General features: G+C 36.7%; 1 protein-coding gene and 1 long non-coding RNA gene across 3 annotated transcripts in view; one reads left to right on the top strand and one right to left on the bottom strand.

Annotated features, from left to right (window-relative positions):
* LOC143374596 (uncharacterized) overlaps positions 1–21962 on the top strand; it is a 362323-nt gene that overhangs the window by 174290 nt on the left and 166071 nt on the right. The window lies entirely within an intron of this gene.
* LOC143374479 (uncharacterized) lies at positions 10852–14937 on the bottom strand. Of its 2 annotated transcripts, none has more exons than XM_076822634.1 (2): positions 14829–14913; positions 10852–12925 (listed from the first exon to the last, which is right to left on the bottom strand). In XM_076822634.1, exons 1-2 carry the CDS (start codon positions 14848–14850, stop codon positions 11232–11234), a joined length of 1716 nt encoding a protein of 571 aa, XP_076678749.1. In that variant the 5' UTR covers positions 14851–14913; the 3' UTR covers positions 10852–11231. The 2 variants fall into 2 exon arrangements, with proteins under 2 accessions (XP_076678749.1, XP_076678750.1); XM_076822635.1 differs by having other exon boundaries at positions 10855–12925; positions 14655–14937.

Here is a 21962-nt window from a genome sequence, read left to right as displayed (position 1 = left end):
ACAAAAGATTTACTCTGGGTACACGATAGGCACTACCAAACATGGAGGTGGTCATTTTATGGTATGAGGATGCTTTAGTTTTGATTCAATAGGTCCGTTGTATCAAATCGAGGGATAAATTAGATCAAGTGCAATATAAACAAATTATGGAAGTAGTAATGTTACCACATGCAGACCACAATCTGCAAACAGGATGGTTCTTTATACAGGATAATGATCCTCAACATAAAGCAAAGAGGGTCATGAACTGGTTCCAAGATAATCGAGTGCACTTCTTAGCTGACCAGCTCAGTCACTGGATTTAAATCCGATCGAGCATTTATAGGGTGACATTGGAGTAAAATTAAGAGGAAAAAAAATCAACAAACCCGAGGATCTTAACGCGACTATCAGCAAAGCATGGTCCATGTTATAAAGAACCATAAATTGAAAATTTAATTAGGTGTATGCCTCGCCGGTATCGAGCAGTAAAACTGACGCTCGTGGCATTATCACAAAGTACTAAATAATTTCCTTATTATAGATCCTTTTATTGTTTTAATTTATATGTAAATAGTAATAAGTTTTACAGAATAAAAGTTGTTATAGTTTTGTCCGATAGGATTTTCGGATGCTTTAACCTTTATCGCAATAACTTTCTTATTTTCAATAGTTTTCAAATAACTTTTATACAGTCTTGCAAAGAAGAAAATACTGTTTAAGTGAATCCATACGGTTCGTGAATAATTAATACAGAAAGTGCTAGAGAAATTGATGTTTAAAGAATTATTACGATCAAGTTGTTATAACTTTGTCCGGTACTGTGCATCGAGCAATAGTGAGGTTTCCAGTGCGCATGCTCAAAACAGGAACTGCTGACCCAAGCGTGTCCGAGACCCACATACTTCAGTATTGCTAGGTACAGTAATCGCCCGTTATGAGTCCGTCGAACGGGGCTGGCGGCGGACTCATAGTGGGTTGCGGACATGATTCCGCGCGGCCAGTGGCTGCGGTTCCCTCACTCTCGCCCGCGGGCTTCCAAGAAATGGTGGGGATAGTCGCCGGAATCTCAACGGGCAGGAAAAAAGGACTCATAACGGGAGATTACTGCATACCTTCTCTCTTTGTTTTTCACGTTTTTGTGCAGACACATACATTTTTTTAGCATATTTAGTAAAGTTCACATATAACTTTCAGAGGATTTGATGTTTACTAAATTTGAAGTAGTTCTCAGTATATTTCTGAATATTTCTTGAATTTATCGTAGATTTCAAATTCAATTAAATCATACCGAGTGTTTTACAAGTATTATAAGTACACTACATGCTTTTGCGAGTACTCTTTAATCCTAACGAAATGAACCTTAGATATTAAATTGCTTGTTATTCGCGAATACATATTGATCTTGGTCCCGCCAAGGTTATAGTCTTCAAATCTTCAGGGTAGCCAAATCTTTGTTTATTGACTGCTATTTATTCATTCTAACACTTCTAAATTTAGGACTTGTGTTATCAATGCCATTTGATACGTACTAAACAGATCTCAGGTCTTCAGAAAAGGTCTCGTAAAGGTGAATTTTTTCAGCCTATTCCGAACAAAATAACTCACGCAGCGCCCCAGAATTGTTCAGTTAAAAGCTCGCGGTACGTTCTATGCATAAAATTACAAAAAGACTATGGTACAAGGTGTTAAAAAAAGATCCACGACTTGTAACGTTAATAGTATCCAGCAAGCTAAATAACGAATACCAGAAACACTGTATCAAAGACACAAATAATTTTCTGTTTTCTAAATGACTGATGGGTAACATGATCGTGATGGGTCACATATATCTCTTCTTTTACGTTAAAGTCGTAGCAACTTTAATGATCTGGTACCCTTAAAGCAAAGATATTTATCATATTATAAACTGCCACTCGAATCAAATATTTCCCTTTTCCACTTTTCGTGTTTAAAACAACGGAAATGCATGGAATTCCAGCTTTAGATGGCTCACTTCTATACACGCGAGTATGTATTTAAGGTCGAGGCCGTGTAACGCATGAAATCGTTTATATTATTTCGCGGTACTATATTGTAACGGCTAAGTACTTGTATTGTTTGTACAAATGTACAACACCTTGGGGCGGTAATTGTTGCTGAAAAGAAGATTAAAGGGAATGTCGAAGTATCACTAGTTAACGTGTTAGCGATATACCTTTGCAGCGTAAAATGAGTAATGTGATTCATATCTATTTAAGTATATTTTTACAATCATTGTGAACAATCTTTGATTTCGAGCGTACAACAATTGCGGGGAAGAATGGAATCCCATAGACACGTCGACGTTGGAGGTATCGTTTAAGTGCGTAAGAAACGCGAGGGTTTACTTTGATGCAAGGATCGTTGTAAACACTCAGTGATAATTTGTATTTAATGCGTCTACGTATGGGTGAATATGAAATTAATGTGCTGCAGAATTTTACGAAATTGTGCGATAAAAGTGGATTCCGCGTATAAATTCTGCGTTTCTGTGTATCAGCAAGAATACTTAGCACTAAAAGTGTTTGGAAATAAGTAAAAATATAGTTATAATCAGTATAAAGAGAATACGAATTTCACTGGTGGATATAGTACAGAAATAAAGAAATCTTTATTCGGGATAACTTATAAATTTGAATTTTATTTTAGTAAATTGTGGACAATCTTAAGTTTCATCTAATAAAATTTGGAAAAATTTTAGTTATAAATTAATAAAACCTGGAAAATTCTGATTCTAAATTAATGATATTCGGAAGAAATTTTTTTTGTATTTAATCAAACCTGAAAAACTTTAAATGTCATTTAGTGAAATTTAAAAAAATTTAGTTTCAATTTAGCTAAAATTTCTCGTGAACTAATATCTTCCTCAATTATTAAATAAATATAAACATTGTGCTTTTCTACAAACGTCACAGCATACATTTCCGTTTCACTTTTTTTTTTTACCCATAACATGACGAACATCTACACCTTTTATTTGCAAGTAAGAATATGCTCGCAGATCTCATAAAATATCGATTATGTCGGTTCATGATCTCAAAGCGATTGACTATTTATCAATCCGTCATTCCATCTGTACCCTAATCACGAAAGGGAATGGCAGTGCTGCAGAGTAAACGATGTCACACTTATCCGCTATCGCAATATCAAATGTAGGAGTCTCGCGAAGAATCTATTCTAAAAATTAATTAATTTCACGAACAATTGGGTGAGTGCTTTTGCAACGCATGAGAATTACGCGCCTCGCGTGTCAAAACGTTCAAAGCTGTTTGACTGCGAAACGATGTTTTGATTTAACGTGATATTTGGTATTACGTGTGTAAACCAACGATTAGTCCAGCAAAAGGATTGCCGATATAATTTCTGTCGGATTATGCGGCCGCATGCGTGTACAACGGTTCGAATCGGTGACGAACGCGGTGTCATTAACAAAAGCACAATGCACAATTGATTTCCGTTACACGGCTTGCTGCATTAGCTAGCTTAGGTAGGCGAAACAATTCAATGTACATATATTATTAACATTGTAACGTATGTCTCGAGGATCACGACACGGATTATTGATCGTGGTGCGTTTATTATTGATGATTGAATTGTTAATTCGAGTTGAAACTGGAATAGCTCACGCCTAATTAGGGCCTATAAGTGTACACAAATAAATAAAATGTTGAGAATAAATAGCATTGCTCTTTTTATTACTTTCTCGTTTTTCATACTTATATCATACTTATATACAACCCCTGGCAATAAGTTTCGAAGCAAACGCAAAAATACGAAATTAACGAGAAACACCAATATTTTTTATGTATAATATGCAACGGTATATATATGAAACGCGTGGTAATGTTAAATTGGTCTATTTTAAAGTAAAAGCACCAAAAATAATTAAGAATTTTGTTTATTAGGTTAGATTAGGTTTATTCTTTCCTTGGTACAGTACACATACATATATATATATATATATATATATATATATATATATATATATATATATATATATATATATATATGTATATCCTATACCATAAGTGGCATTTCAAGAAGCATTCTTATATAGCCCAACGAACTTTAGTCTTTTTTCTCTCAATATCACATCAAAATCACTTACATCAGGTACATTGTTTGATATCACCGTTTCCTTATCTGTATCGTCTTAGTCTCTTCTATTCTATTCTTATTTATTTTGTTTATTATATAATACATGTTGGAGATAGAGCAACATTCATTGCGGACGCACCGTGCAGTCGTGGAAACACTGCCTTGATGCCCTGGGACTCCCTCCAGACGGCGACCTCTGGATCCCCCCTCTCTACTCGTCCCTACCTAGCGACACGCGCGGGTCGTACGTCTCGACGTTTCCAAATTGTACTTTAAAATGGTTAATTATATCACTTGAAACTAACCGCGCATTATCTTCTTTTCGACCTGCAAACTCTAACAATACAAAATATGGATGAAACAAAATGTGTCTGGGAAATAAGTATGGAACGGACCGATGTTCTGGAAAAAAGTATGTAACATTATGAAGTTGCAAAGAAATTAACAATAATTGATTTAATATTTATATTACCTAGTATTTTGCGACGTTCCCACGTGCACGTATCACAGCTTGTATACGTTTTGGCATCGATGTAATCAAATTTTCACACTGCGATGGCAAAATTTGTTTCCATGACAGCTTAATGGCTTCCAAAAGTTCATTTTTATTTTTTGGTTTTTTGTCGCGTATAAATTGTTTCCAAAGTGCCCACAAATTTTCGATTGGACTTAAATCTGGGCTATTTGCTGGCCATTTTATGGTTCGAAAGCCTTTTTGTTGAAGGTAGTTTTGAACTATTTTGCTTCGATGACAACTTGCATTGTCATGTTGAAAATAAAAATCATCCGAATCCTCGAACCACTGATCTAAACTCGGTATTAAAAAGTGTTCTAATATATGAATATATACTTCAGAGTTCAGAATTTTTATACAAAATGCATATTTGTTCAACTCCTTGAGCTGTCACACAGCTCCCGACCATATACGACTTTGGATATTTTATATTAAAATTCAAACAATCTTCACTAAATTTTTCAATTGGTGGTCTCCACACGAAGTGTCCTACATCATCTCCTCCTCCGATGCATACACGCGATTCATCGCTGAAAACAACTTTACTCCAATCTTCTGTAGTCCAATGCGCATACTTCTTACACCATTCTAAACGTTTAGTTTTGTGTTCCTTAGTGAGAAATGGCTTTGTCTTTGCTTCGCAGAAAGAATACCCCATTTTTTCATTAATTTCGTGAGATGTGGCTCTTCTCATTTTCTTTACGATCTGTCTTAATCGTCTGTCATCTCTTCTTGAAGTTGAGCGCGGACGTCCGCCTCTTTTGCGATTCACCACACTGCCCGTCTCGTTAAATTTTCCTTTTATTTTACTTACTGCACTTCGGCTACAATTCAAAATTTCAGCTGCTTTTTGCTGAGTATTACCTTCTTTCAATAATGCAATTATGCTAACTTTAAATCGTTAGATAAATGTTTGCGTAGCGGCATGTTTTATTCAGTCGACTTACTTGTTTCCTTTCTCAAAAGAGTATTGAAAAGAGAATAATGAAATGAAAACCATGAAGTAACTAACTAATATGCATGTACAAATGTCAGAAAGTACTAGGTAATATAAATACTAAAAAAATTATTGTTAATCTCTTTTTCCCAGAACATCGGTCCGTTCCATACTTATTTCCCAGACACATTTTGTTTCTTCCATATTTTGTATTATATAATAAACAAAATTCTTAATTATTTTTGGTGCTTTTACTTTAAAATAGACCAATTTAACATTACCACGCGTTTCATATATATACCGTTGCATATTAAACATAAAAAAATATTGGTGTTTCTCGTTAATTTCGTATTTTTGTGTTTGGTTCCAAACTTATTGCCAGGGGTTGTATTATGATTTGATTGCAGATTACGAGACCGATACTTTGAATGCCAATTATAAATTTTTTAGGGGGGAACCACGTGATGTGTGGAGTGTTCATATAAGGCAGATTTTAATATATTACGCCGCACGTTTTTTATTAATATCTCAGAAACTAACAAATACCGGGAGTTAAAATTTATACTAGGGGTCCTCTTCCCCTCCCTCCCAAACCCTCAAAATTTCGTTTCATTATGAAGGTTGGGTCATACCGTGGTGTATCCGTTAGAAATTCTGCCAGAATGTTGAGACAGGGTCATTTGAACCGTCGCACAGTGGTTCGAGTACAGGGTCAGCGTTTTATCCTGGAACGCGCGCCCGCGCGATATTGTAAAGTGGCAACAGCGCCTCACCGGCGCATTCCACTACAACCATGCACCGGCCCAGCGGAGAGCTGCCAGCCTGTGATGCCAGATCGGGGACGGGTTCCCTCGAGAATTTCCCCCACCTCGCGCACACTACGCCGGAGCTGCGTGTCCGTGAGTTGGACTCCGAAGCGCCGAGCTCATGGACACGCTGCTCCGGCGTAGTATGCACGAAGTGGGGGAAATTCTCGAGGGAACCCGTCCCCGATCTGGCATCACAGCTGCCAGCGACCGCTGGACAGCAGTGATGCCCGAGAATTTCCCGGCCCAGGTAATCGAGCCGCGCGCTCCGCTTTTACGATCGGTTTACCACTCGCACCCCAGATTACTGTAATGAGGTTTGAAAATAATGTCGACTGATTTCGTACCCGTCCCAAAAATTTTAGCTACGACAGGATTGACCGCGGCGCTATACCCTTGTACGGAGAGATTTTTCGCCACCTGCGTGTAAAAGCCACAATAATGGCGCACCGTTCCAAAAAATGACATTAACGGAAGCCGGTATAGGCGTGGCGTTGAGTAGCTAAAACATTCAGACACAAAAGTTCTAGAAAAGAAATTCAGACACCGCTACAATCAAAGACACGTCCCATTAGCTACCCCTTACGTCTGATCTAGGTATGCACTGCATTAAGGATAAAATTATTTTTAAAAAACAACAGAAAAATAGGTTCTGAGGTTTGCAGAACTAACATATAATTGAATAAAAATTTAATTTCTCAATTTCTGAAAGTAATGATACAGAAACAACTAGCGTATTGTTTATCAACACCACGAATTTTAAAAACACCATTAAATACAGTATCAAATAAACAATTGATTAAAAAACTAAAAAATTTATAGAAAAGAAATTAAGTAAATGTAAAATATGTTAAATTATACATCGTTAAGAGGAAATAATTGTTTCTCATTTTTCGACGCAAATTGCATTCCAATATCTTTTATAGTTAAAAGTTATACGAAAAACGCCCCCAATTTTTCAATCCGGGCCGGGAAATTCTGAATAGCTCTTTGCGACGTTAATATGAAAGAGACCATCTCAAAATTCTCGAAGCTCGGGCATCACTGCTGTCCAGCGGTCGCTGGCAGCTCTCTGAACGCCCGGACGGTACATGGTTGTAGTGGAATGCGTCCGTGACGCGCTGTTGCCACTTCACCTGTTCGCGCGAGCGCGGGTTGCAACATTAAATGATGACCCTGTATACTACATGCTAGCTGGACAAAATAATTTTTTCGCGGTATTGGGTTTATATGGGGTTCAAATTGTTAGAAACAAACGTGATTTGTATAACAAGTTAATTATTTCACTAAAAATATCAATAAAATAAAAATATGACTAATTTAATAAAGGAAAAAGAACAAAACAATTGTACATTAACTATAATTATCAGTTATAACATTATGATTATGCCTGTGATTTCTGAGTTTTCTGTGGAATTGTAAAAAAATTTCGAGCCACAGTTGACTCACCTAACATAAAATGGCTATTAAAACAGTGTTTTACTATATGCTCCATATTGTTCCACGCAACAAGGGTTGAATGTACGGAAAGTAGAGACTGTCTAGTTTTTTTTAATCACATGATTGATCTGCAAAAATTTGCAAAGCTATATTTTGTGAATTGTTTTCGAGTGCGACGCTCGACAGGAGAGATAGCACAGTTGTTATATTTCAGACTCTATAATGTAATGTAATGTAATTAACAAGAAATTAATAGTTATAAGGCACACTTATAGTTATAGTTAATCTATAATACGTATAGAGTCTGAAATATAACAACTGTGCTAGGGGAATATGGGGCAAAACCGGGTACGTGGGTCAGACCGGGTGCCATTGTTTTTCTAAGATAAGAGCTGCGATGTACACCCAACCTATGGTGCTACATTCGGGTGGACCTCACGACCGTATGAGATCAATCGCAGAGCAAAGACCGTCGTAGTTTTTTCATTCAGAGAAGTTTAAAAATTTCGAGTTGAAAAGTTCCAGTGTTGCGTTGGTGAATTGCCTTTTTTACACCACTTGGATTTAAAGAATCTATTACCGTAAGTACTGCATTGTATTCTGTAGACTTTACACAGTATTTTGACGGTATACCCGGATCTTTATCGCATGTTGAAGTGTAAATATTTAATGTTTAGGGAATCACCTCATTTGGGACAAAACCAGGCATTTGATTATGGGGCAAAACCGGGTACCCGGTTCTATGTATTAGTCCAGTGAAATTAGGATCTGTCTTCGAAATAAATCCCACCAAGCTAAATTTTGGCAAAACCAGGGGCGTAGTTAACCCTAGACTGCAAAAAAATGAAGAAAAAGATAAAGTAAATATGCAATTATCTACCGAAGGAACCTTACATATTTTGTGACAAACTTTTCATTCATTCCAAGTCCAACGAAAAGTGGATTCACTTCTTTTTACAAAGATAATTTGCATAGGGAATGACTTCAGATCATTTTTAATATTATGATTTACTAATTATCACGGGGCAGAATTAAGGATAAATCCAGTCACAGCATCATTTTACGATTCGGTTATCTATATATACATAAAATCCTCAGTTTAGTTACGAATAAAAAACAGTTTGATGAAATTTAAACATGTCGCAATTCTAATTTCGGCAACTTACCATGTATTTGAGACTGCTTTTTGGTTGCAATTCAATGGTACAACGATATATATTTGTAAAAACTAAGCTGTCATTTGGAGTAGATTGCATAGTGGAGACAGCAATTGACGAACGAAACATGTGTTAGTTTCTGTTGACCGAAGGTGTGCGTGTAACGCGTACCGAGAGTCGACGAACGAAACATGTGTTGGTTTTTTTTTTGCTGAAGGTGCGCGTGTAACGCGTATACGTATTATGTTGACGAAAATTTAGACTCGAGAAGAAGAATCAGAATCATAAGAAAAATCTGACCGTTTCTGACAGATCCATGACATGATAATACGATATCTCTGTCATGCGTGCACCGATTTTATTGAATTTGGTCTTATTCGAAAGCTTATATGTGGTTTACATAAGAAAAATATCATTAAATTTTGGAAATATCGCAGGCGTGATGAGATATTAATGAAATAAGTTTCAGGTTAGGTTGGAATAGCCCGGCGACGAGTAAATGATAACGGTAGCGGCAGTCGCCATATACAGGGTGTCGAACATGTACTTGGCGTCGAGACACTACCGCGTCTCTAGATAAGGATTCAATCGATGAAAGATAATATTCCCAGTATTTTTCATTATCGCGTTAGGCTCTTACCGATAACATAAAATATAATCATAGACAGTAAATTGTAAATGTAGTTCGTTTGCTAATGTTTGTACAGTTCTTTTTAAAATTTGCGTACGATGTTATAATTTGATTTTTAAATTAAATCTAGCGCTGACTTAGAAAAGCTGAGATTAAATAAGGAAAAAAATTATTTGTTACAATTTAGTGCATTTTTATTTTTTTGACGTAGGTTTTTATTTTTTTGTCAGTTTTTTTTATTTTATTGTTATTTTTAAGCTTACAGCAGTGGCAACAGAACCACGACATTATAAATGATAAGTACTTGACAGGTTTTTAGAATTTTATGATTAGTGAAAGAAGTGAATAAGTTCTTGTCGAGCGATACAACCACACGCAAAAACTTTGGTCCCCTAATCTGTTTTTTTTTTTCGGAATGGATTTGCCCGACTTATCGAGTCGAGGGCATTCTTAAGTGTCGATATCATTACCTTTATCAATTTTCTACTAAATTACGACGTGATACATGTTTGTGAAGCCAAAGTTATGTACACCTGACACGCAGTTAGTGAATGCCTATTATCACGAATCGATTATAACAATAACTTCTACTTCATTAATCTATATGTGTGCGCTCACGTATGGAAACACAAAATTGCAATTATTATATTATCTATTTATCTGATTCTCTAAGGGCTGATATTCTTAGAGTGGGTGCAGAAAAGTAGTCGAAAAACATGTTGGCTAGGGCGGAGCGATACTGTATAGGCGAAGATTTAAATTTGAATTTTCAGTTGGCCTGGGTGCGGGATAGTTGTCATTTGATTAACCAAACACAACTGTAAAAAAATTTTTGAAAATATTCATGTCTGCAGGTTCCTGTTTCTCCTAGAAATTATATGATTATATGATCATTTTTAGGAGAAAAAGGAACTTGCGGACATGAATATTTTCCAAATTTTTTTTACAGTTGTGTTTGGTTAATCAAAACACAACTATCCCGCACCCAGGCCAACTGAAAACACAAATTTAAATTTTCCGCTCCGCCCTAATGTTGACTCATTCACGTACATTACGAGATGATATATTTTAGGACATTTTAGGTAGCCTAACCCGGACCTAACCCAGACCAACGCAGGTAACTCAAGTTTGAGTTTAATTCCCATCGATGTCAGTCTCTTGTATCGCGATGTTCCGTGCTCTGTGTACGGTTCCCTTCGTTTTGCGTGAAGCAGCATTAAAATATGAAATACATGATAGCACTACATAGTACATATACCATTGTCTGAAATGTTATATTAGTAACTTAGTTTTGTTTCGTGATTCACGTGGTAAATGAAGTATAAATAGTACGTATCAGTACAAAAAGGGGAGTGAACAAAGTGAAACTTCCGCAAAAGCTGAACACTTTAATAATGAATAAATACATTCGAAAGGAATATGATAATAGGCTATATAATCAAGTACAATTGAATTAGTAGATAAAATACATATGTACATTAAATATTCTGCAACATACATGTATGCAAACATTTCAAGGAATTATACAGTATTATATTATAATGTCTGAAAGTTATTCGCACATACCTATTCATTGCAGTAACTGGACGAAATAACTAGACCGCGTTTATTCCACGATTTAGCGAGTGTTCTGCTCTATCGAAACCATTTACCGATAAGTGGAATGAATATGTGACCAAAAGGACGTTTCTTTCGCATTTGTCGATTCTTGGTCTTCGTCACCATACGTAAAAGAGGAAGCACACTGAGCTATCGCTGGGTCCGTGCAGTTTTGGTCTCTGCGGCTGAAATGAAAGCCTTTCGAGCATTCGTAAGCGACCGGAGTGCCCTTGTCACAATAACAAAAATTCGTGCACTCTATGTGGGGCAAATACGTCACTGGTGTTCTGCGTTCTGAATTGTGTACCGGGCAAGTACCAATGCATCCCAATGCGTTCTGAGGTTCATTGTTTGGACTTTTATCGCAAACGACTGTGTCGGCTAATTCGCAATGGTGCTTCACGCGATCATAGGCATATCCACGTGGACACGACTTAACGTTTGCGTTTCCATTCTCGCATATGTAGTATTTATTGCATTGACACTCGTGAGGCAACCTATCGCCCGTTGTATCAGGGCAACTACAGTAAGTTTCAGCATCATTAGTGTCAGTACATACTTTACACTTCACATACTGTGGCAAGTCGCACATGCGCGTACTCGGATTGAATTGAAGCCCTTCGTGACATTTCATATGCTCTTTGTGGCCGTTCGTGCACTCATAATACCAAGCACAGTCTTTTGGATCAGGATCACGAATCATACAAATACCATTACACTTCTCAGGTTCGGGCGTAGTTGTTGTGGTTGTTGTTGGAGCAGGTGTCGTTGTTGTTGGAGCAGGTGTCGTTGTTGTTGGAGCAGGTGTCGTTGTTGTTGGAGCAGGTGTCGTTGTTGTTGGAGCAGGTGTCGTTGTTGTTGGAGCAGGTGTCGTTGTCGTTGGAGCAGGTGTCGTTGTCGTTGGAGCAGGTGTCGTTGTCGTTGGAGCAGGTGTCGTTGTTGTTGGAGCAGGTGTCGTTGTTGTTGGAGCAGGTGTCGTTGTTGTTGGAGTAGGTGTCGTTGTTGTTGGAGCAGGTGTTGTTGTTGGAGTAGGAATAGGTCTTATGCAATTAAAGTGTTTCGGATCGTCACAAACCTCTCTGATGTAATCGTATTGGGTACCGTTTTTGCACATTTGAAGAATAAGTTCTCCATTTACACAAATGTAATATCTATCACACAAGCAATGGTGTGGTAACGTTCGATTTTCATGAGAACCATCTGGTGGGCAGTCAGCCATGCTAATATCATAGGTGTTGCCTGTATCAGGCAAAAGAGGCGCAATCGTCCGGGATGCTCTTGAACCACAATTGACGTCCTCCGACAAAGTACACACACCCTTTATTTCGTCAAAATGAAGACCATTCTTACATTCCTTTAGCTGTTTCCTGCCATTCTCACATGTGTAATAAAGTTCGCAGTCCGTCTCGTGTGGAATGTGAGTGATATCATTGCCTGGCGGACAGTTTATTGCTGGCGGTGTAGTTGCAGTTGAAAGCAGTGGTACAGTACTACACACCGCTTTTTCTTCAGGGACACATTTTCTTTGATTATCATCGAACTTCTCATCGGAGTCACATTGTTTCAGAACCAATTCTCCGTCGCTGCATTTATAATACTTCGCACAGTTGCACTCGTGCGGCAAAAGTACAGTCATATGAATCGTGCTGTTTATGAGATCCTTTGATGGACATGCTGCTGGAATTTCAGTGGCAAGGACGCTGGCCACCATTGCCATCATGGCAATGGCTGGTAAATAAAAATCTGAAATCAAGTAATACAGCTTATCATTCGATATCTTAATGTATAAAGTAGAAAATGTTTGTGTTTGTCTGTTGCCTGAAAACCTATGCCTACCTAATCCAGATGAATGTGACTAATTTCACAAAATTTTTTTTTTATAAAATCTTAATCTAAGTTTTAGGCGAGGGCGAATAGTAAAACTAGTAATTCATATTAGGGCTCTTACTATTCCGGTTACCCGGGTTTGCGAGAAATACTGGTTAATGCAGTGGATCGTAACAAACATTGCATCCGTCTTATATTTATTTGTAATCTGTAAAATATTTCAACATGAAAGAAAAAATATAAATTAAAAATATTGTATTTCGTAGAGTAATGTGTAATAAAAATTTAATATAAACAGGGCTCCACTATTTTCGCTTAAATAACTAGGGGAAATATATTTTGTTAAACTGTTTTATTCTACCATGTATGTATATATTTACTGATCCCCTTAGGGTTACCGGGTCCTCCGGCTCAACTTAGCCTACCTCATCCTTCTTCGCCGCTTCTCGCTACTTAAGACTAGCCACGCTATTTTATATTTACATAATATTATCTTAGAAATTTCGCTACAATGGTCACTTCATTTTCTGCAGTTTGTCACGTTTTAGCCACATGTGTTAGGCAAGAGGAGGCGAAGTCAGCTAGCCAACGTTTAAGACCATACCCTTATCCTTTGTAAATCTGTTAACTGATGTCACAGTGTTAAGGGTAGTGGGCTGAATGAGTGTGCGCCAGCAAAATTTCACTTCCTGGCCTCCAACAGTGTAACGTAAAAAGAAAGATTTTCTTTAGGATATACACATGCACCGGAATAGAAACTTTCGCTACAGAAGAAACTTATATAAACTTTCTACACAAACGTTCAAGAGGACACGGACATGTGATACCACTACTTCCAAATCTATTCTTCTCTATCCATACACCACACCTTACAAGATGTGGCTACGTAAGCTACCTGCGGCGAACGGGTCTGTTTTCTGAACAAAACAACGCATGAGACAAAATAAATGCAATCGCACTTCTGTAATACTACAGTTTAATTAGAATTTAATGTTTCTCTACCCATAAATAACTAAACTAGATAAATTATATAGGAGTTTATTACAATTCATTACTATAGAGTTACATTAAACTTTGTTTTGTACCGTGAAATAAATTATTTTTGGGTGTTCGATGTTAGGATAATACACTACGTTGTGAATAGCAATATTACTTGCTGATTTCATAATGGCATGACAAAAAATATAATTACTAGGGAACAACACAATTAAAAAAAAATATTGTTTACCTCGTTGTTTGAGCTAAAAATGTGTGGATGTTTTTAATGGACTTAATGAAAAACAGTACTATTAGTTTCGGGTTTTTAATTACACACTACAAGTTTTTTTGTATAATATACATATTAGACAAGTGCAATGTTTATTACGATCCACTGCAATAACCGGTTAAATATACATCGATTACCCATTAGTATCAAATGAGTATCGAGTACCCGTAACCCTATTACCCGCAGACCAGGTCACCGGGTATCACCCGGTTAATCGTGTACCCGGGACGCCGGGTATCAAGAACCCTAATACATATAGCAGTTTCTATGTTCTCCGTCACACGAGCCATCAGTGCGAATAACATACATCATAGTCCTCTATTTATACCTAATAATAAATACTTTCTGCCCGGAAAACGGACTTTTCAAAATACATACCTCTCATGCTCAAATAAGGTATCACCGAATTTATAAAACGATGTATACTTTCCTTTGTAATTTAATTCACACTGGCCAATTTAAAGTGTACAAAACGACTTTTATATTATGTGGGGACCTTATCGTCGAATGACGGAATGTTTTATCATATCTGAATGTTTAATTTCTAAGCACGACTCTCATGAAGTGGCTTCATAGTAACTTTAATATTTTGATCTTATCTTGATATGCCAGTGATATACCCCTGGTTCAAATTCCGGATTGAGAAAGACGATAGCTCACTAAAGCACCTACATGTTAAAATATTACGAGCGAGCTACATCTGATTAGTTATTCCATCCCAGAACACTTTGGCGTATTAAGGCAAAGTCTTACTTAACTACAAATGTAGGTCGTTGAATCTGATTCGAGTATGATTTAATTCCGATAAGAAATGAAGAAGATTGTGGTATAGAAATCAGATGGGACTGATGGAATCGAAAATATTCGATGAGGTTCTAGTACATAGGATTAAAAGATACAAGCTTAAAATGTCAAGTATGAATGGGGGGTTTCCTGGAATATAGGGCTAGGCTTATTGTAGGAATTGTTTCCGAATAGAAAAGGGACGTTGAATAAGTAATGTCGAAATGGTGATGAAAATTGGGTTGCAATATCAAAGCACAAACGGGTAATCGAGGGAGAGTGTAGTGATATTGCCGAAATCATGCATGAAGGCATAGACGAGGTATAGAATAGACCTAACATCTTTCACTGCCTCCTGGCCCTCCCCGTCATGATGTAAGGATACAAGGTGTGCTCGCTGAGCGGCTCATTTTCGTCTTTTACTGCGCATTCCCAATTTCCGGCATATTAAAATATGTATGTATATGAATGCATATGCAAGTGTACGGACGCATATCGAAATGTTCATAAATTCGTTCTATCCTATTAATTGACAATCCAATATGAAGGATCTTGGGAAGAGCACGTTATTGGCTAATTTGAAAAGAGTGCGCAAGAGCACACCTTATATCCTTACATCATGCTCCCCGTTACCCTCGCCATCAACATGGTTATGCTGCAATATTCAATCGACTATTTACGAATGGAGATTTTGAATTCGGGACTTTTACTTTTTCCGAAACTTGTGGCGAATCGGATAACCCAGAAATCTCTGAAGTAGCTGAAATTTTCATATCAAAATCTTTAGAATCAACTTAAACAAATATAATTTAATCACAGTGAAGTCATGTGACACTACTTAGAACACAGATCGGAAGGATATTGCCGTGTTTTTCCCGCCTCTATCAGCACAATTCTCGTGGCAACACTCTTCTCAGACAATCTTCTGAAAGTGGACGAATTAATTTTTCACCAGAGTAAATACAATGCCATCTTCTTAAGACCATTAATTCATTTATTTTTTTCGTCAATTCTCTAAATTTAATTTTTATCACAGATTCCTTTATTTTTTTTGGACACCATGATCCCTGATTTCTCTTTTTTATGTACGTACTAATCATCTGTATATAAACAATTATCATATTTATAATCATACAAATACTCAAATGAAAAAAAGAGTGATCCGATTCGCCCCAAATGACGTGTATAAGTATTTCAAAAGTTGTAGATTACATAAACAACTTATGATATAATATTCGAAAATACATCAAATTTTAAATTGGGAAAGAAATCAAGATTTCAACTTTAAAGAGCCGCCATTTTGTTTTAAATTAATATGTCGGAAAATTCTCTTCGTCAACAAGAGGATATGTTAATATACTAACGAAATCTTTTTTGTTTTTTGATTTTAGATAATCTGGTTTCGAATGGCAGGTGCTCACCGCAAAACCAAATTTCTAAAAATGCTTCTTGGATGTCGGTTGTTACTTTATTATAAACGTAAATATTTTTCTACGAAAAAATTACCAAATGCTCTTTAAATGTTGCTCTTTTAAATGCAAAAAGTTTTGTAAAAATACACGCTGCCGCTTCTTCAAAAAAATCACAAATATTCGCCTGTTTTCGGCAGCCTGACTAGGTATAACCCCTTAAGAAATATGGATATAGTGCCTCTACGAGCTATAGTGACTTAGGTGTGAAGTCCCTCAGCGGGGTCTTACCCGACACCCTGCTAGGTACTGGCCGCTAAATGTGCCCCCCTACTACCTCTAGCAGAACTATATTTAGAGAAGACCAGGACAAAACCGGGGCCCTAACGGAAAATAAAACAGAAATTGAAGATACGGTTTATCATTATTAAAAGACATCAATTAAGCTTTGATTAATTATTATATTGATTCATAAATTCTCCACTACTGTTCTAATGCAGTACATATACAGGTCAGCGTTTTATCCTGTAACCCGCGCTCGCGCGAACTTGTAAAATGGCAACAGCGCCTCACGGACGCATTCCACTACAACCATGCACCGATCCAGCGACCGCTGGACAGCAGTAATGCCCGAGATTCGAGAATTTTGGGATGGTCTCTTTCAAATTAACGTCGCAAAAAGTTATTGGGAATGTACCGGCCCAGGTAAGCGAGCCGCGCGCTCCGCTTTTACAATCGGTTTACCACTCGCACCCCAGATCACTGTAATGAGATTTGAAAACAATGTCGACTGGTATCGTACCCATTTTAATTTCAAAAATTTTAGCTGCGACAGAGTTGACCGCGGCGCTATACCCCTGTACGGAGAGATTTTTCGCCACCTGCGTGTAAAATTCACAATAATGGCGCATCGTTCCAAACAATGACGTTAACGGAAATTGGTATAGGCGTGGCGTTGAGTAGCTAAAAGGTTAAAACATTCAGACACGAAAATTTTAGAAAAAATTTCAAACACCGCCACAATCAAATACACGTCCCATTAGTTACCCGTTACGTCCGATGTATGCATGCACTGTATTAAGGATAAAATTATAAAATAGAAAACCAGAACAATAAATTTTGAGGTTTGCAGAACTAACACATAATTGAATAAAAATTTAATTTCTCAATTTCTGAAAGTAATGATACAGAAACAACTAGCCTATTGTTTATCAACACCACAAATTTTAAAAACAGCATTAAATACAGTATCAAATAAACAGTTTGCAAAAGCTTTTCACAACAATTATGGTTAAAAAATTGATAAAAGAAAAATTAAGTAAACGTAAAATATTTTAAATTATTCCGAAATTGCATTCCGATATTTTTTTTAGTTCAGAAGTTATACGAAAAAGGCCCCAAATTCTTCAACCCAGGCTGGGAAATTTCAAATAGCTCTTTGCGACGTTAATTTTAAAGCGACCATCCTAAAATTTTCGAAGCTCGGGTATCACTGCAGTCCAGCGGTCGCTGGCAACCCTCCGAACGCCGGGCCGGTATATGGTTGTAGTGGAATGCGTCCGTAAGGCGGTGTTGCCATTTTCGTCTGTTCGTGCGCGCGTAGGTTGCAGTTTTAACGGATGACCCTGTATAATGAGGCCAAGAATGTTTCTGAATTCTTTTTGGATTTTTTCTTTTTCCTCTTTCAATAATCTTTTGTTCGGCGTGTCGAAGCACTCCACTTTTTGAAGTCTAATCGATAGGCAATGTGCAGGAGGCACTCCATACGTCGAATCCATGCATGAAATGAACTCATGCCGAAGTTTAACATATCCTCTTTAATAGGCTTATAAACCACTATTTGAAGACTATTCATTTCTGTTGGCTTAGATTCACAAATATAACACCTCATCGATGATGTTGCAAAGATTGTTGCACTCCGATCGCATTATTTAAATTTGTAATTTGCAGGAAACCAATATCTTTTTGAATTTCTTGAATTACATTAGAAATTACTTCACTAGTTTCTTTTATAAATTGGAAAAATATTGGTCGACAAAATCGAGTGGAAGATGGTGTATTTTTTTTTGCCATAATACATCCCCATTTTCATAATTTACCAATTTCAATGGTACAAGATAGAGCTGTTCGGATACTTGAATATTCGGGTAGCTTGAAATCCGAACCGATCCGAGACCTAGTTTACGAGTCGAGCCAGGTACCCGAAAGACCCGCGTGGCTTGAATAGGTACCCAGTAGCTTGATTTTGTTCAAGCGGCCCGAAAGAAACCGAGCGGCTTGGATAGAACCAAGCGGGATCCGATTTTTGCACGACTTACGTTTTTTTGAGTCCTAATTAAAAGTTTGTAGGTTTCAACGATTCTAACTTATGCTAAGTACATGGAAGAGGAATAATTTATTTTTACTTTGAAACGAACTGCATGCAAAATTATCAATTATTATTCAATGAACAGCGATTTAACTTTTGCCTGGCGATATTAGGTACAGTCACCCTATAAAATAAATGTTTTAAATTTGCCTTGTTAGGTAAAAAATGATCAATATAATTAACAAATGTTTGTTTTTATAGTAATGGATTAAACAAGTGGGACTTTGACCAATCTATATTTCATCATTAAGAGGATTTTAAAAATATATTTGTAATTTTGCATATTCTGGGTATTTTTCATGTTTCTTGCATATACGGAATTTGTTTACAAATTAACTAGAGTAATTGTTAGAAGTTGCTGAACCTCGCCTTTAAAATTTAATAGTTTCATACCTATGTTAAAAGTGTAATAGTTACATTATATTCAAAAGTTTAATAATATTACAGTAGGTACAATAGTACAATGTGCTGATAGATTGTATATTGATGAAACAAGATTATATGAATTTTCTAATCCCCACGGAAGTGCCTAGGTATATTTACTGTATTCATTCTGCATACATTTGTCCAGAAAAACACAGAAAGAAACGGAATAAGGTTATTCACTGAACTGTTTGGCTTGTATCGAAGGGAATGTTCTGCACTGGAACGCGGCATATCATACTTGCACAAACTTCCGCAGTCTCGGTATAAATAAATAAACGAATAATTTTTAAACAACAATCAATTTAAATAAACATACATTTTTTTTTTATTTAATTAATGAAAGAACGCAGTACCAATCCGTTTGAATGAGGCGGGGGAATATTTCTGAAAGAGCGTATGAAATCACAAGAAATAAAATTAATTTATTTAAATAACATTTGAACAGTTTAATTATACGTTGTAAAATCTTCATGCAAGTAACGGCAAAAGTTTGGTGGCGTTTTCCTAATGAAAATAATATCAAATGTGATAAAGTTTCCTTAAAAAATATCCAGATTTATATCGTATTTGGTATCGTCGTAAAACACATTTTCATGAAGATCTAATGAGAAATACAGAACTGGGTATTTCCATTAGTACATGAATTACACCCATCTTCTATTTTCGCTTTTATAATTGTGTTGCCCCCTAATTGTCTTCCTTTCCGTATCACCTTGTACGCGCAATTTAGCTGCAGGTACGGGTAAAACGGCCCTTTCCCGCTACGACTCCGCCGTGGAACTTCACCTTAAGGGTTCGAGCCTACAGCCTATGGATGCTCGCGTCCTCGGACCGCCCATCGGGGCATCGCTGGGTTAAGGTTTCGACCAATGCAATTCATTCCACAGCTAGGTACTATTCATGAAGTAAGAGTAAGGAGACTTTTCTCTATATCCCAGACAGAAAAAAGTTGGTCACGAAAAATGTTCTGTACAGCGGGATGTTCGCCAAATGGAATAACTTGGACTTTGTCATCGCCATCTTGAATATTCGTCTGATAATACATGTGCGTTTTTTTCAGTTCTGATACAAATTGTACAAGAAGTGTTTAATATTTTGGTTGTAGTTTTTATAATAAATTTTAAAGTGAGTGTAGTTTAGTTACAATGATATTTCTAATCACATGATATTATAAGGTTTAGAAGAAAATTGTAGAATTTTCTTTAGAATAAATTTTAAATAAACTTTAGTTTTTATACCCTAAAAATATTTATATGTCCAGTGGATTAATATTAATATTTAGTGATGAGCAATATCTTTTATGCTATTATTAATAATTAAAGGGTATATTTCTAAGTATATTAAAATATTAATATGAATAATTTTTAACGGTATTAATATTTTCAATTTTTCTTATAAGATAATTCTGATGCATTTTAATTTTTAATACTTTTAATTTCTATTGTAACATCCTAAGTAAAATGGCCTCTTGCATCAAGCGATGCAGCTCTAGAAGAGAGAAGAATGTATCATGCAAAAAAGCTTTTTACTGCTTACACAGTAAGCATTTATATTGTAAGAAATAATTCATTTTTTTTTCAAAAGTTATATATATATATTTTTTTAAATTTTTTATCTCCAATACTTTAGGAGGTATCGCGCTGTCCAGTCTTAGGTGGGACACCCTGTATACAGGGTGTCCCACTAAGGAGTGGACAGCGCGATATCTCTTAAAGTATTGTCGATAAAAATATAAAAAAATAGGGAATTGCATGGTTCGAGAGAGCCCATTTATTAGCGCGAACGAATTTTGTTTTCGATTATTATTTTAAAAGATACGATGGTCAAGTTCGGTTTTTCAAATGGAACTATTTTTTTTGAAGACCTGAGTTGATAGTGCGTTCCAAGACAAATTCAATAAGCTTTAATGTATACACTTTATTTCCACTGGTTTTTAAGATATTGCGCTTGCAAAATTACTGATTTTCACTGGAAGAAAACCCTCTGGAATAGGAAGGACCGGGGTCGGTCTTACTGGCGCTACGGGTGGCATTGCCTGTTGAAACTGATACCTACCTGCCAAAGGTCTACGACAGGGTTCGCAGGCCCAAAAGCTGGACAATTCTTTTCCGTCAGAAATGCTACTTAGGTAGGTACATCTGCGGTATCGAGAAGCGCATCGTTACTTTTATTTCGCACTTGCTTCTACGCTCGGATGGCCGGTTCTTTTGGGAGGGATGCAAGTTGGATTGGTTAGGTTAGGAGGAGTGAAAGTTGCTAGACTAAATTTCAACCATAGGGAGCAGATTGTATCAGAACCAATCCAACTTGCATCCCTCCCAAAAGAACCGGCCATCCGAGCGTAGAAGCAAGTGCGAAATAAAAGTAACGATACCTACTTAAGTAGCATTTCTGACGGAAAAGAATTGTCCAGCCTTTGGGCCTGCCATTTCTGGCGTAGACCTTTGGCAGGTAAGTATCCATTTCAACAGGCAGTGCCACCCGTGGTGCCAGTAAGACCGGCCCCGGTTTTTGCCATTCCAGAGGGGTTTCTTGCAGTGAAAATCAGTAAATTTGCAAGCGCAATATCTTAAAAACCAGTGGAAATAAAGTGTATACATTAAAGCTTATTGAATTTGTCTTGGAACGCACTATCAACTCAGGTCTTCGAAAAAAATAGTTCCATTTGAAAAACCGAACTTGACCATCGTATCTTTTAAA

Source organism: Andrena cerasifolii, chromosome 11, assembly GCF_050908995.1.
Source record: "Andrena cerasifolii isolate SP2316 chromosome 11, iyAndCera1_principal, whole genome shotgun sequence".
Taxonomy (NCBI): Eukaryota; Metazoa; Arthropoda; class Insecta; order Hymenoptera; family Andrenidae; genus Andrena; species Andrena cerasifolii.
The sequence above is the reverse complement of the archived record's forward strand: the minus strand, read 5'-3'. Positions and strand labels throughout refer to the sequence as shown.

What these genes read in the sequence shown, in the direction of transcription:
- LOC143374479 (XM_076822634.1), bottom strand. Translation starts at nt 14,850, where the DNA reads ATGAAGCCACTTCATGAGAGTC. An exon ending in GAAGCCACTTCATGAGAGTC is followed by an intron (nt 12,926 to 14,828) that starts GTGCTTAGAAAT and finishes ACTTGATTTCAG; the next exon opens with ATTTTTATTTACCAGCCATT.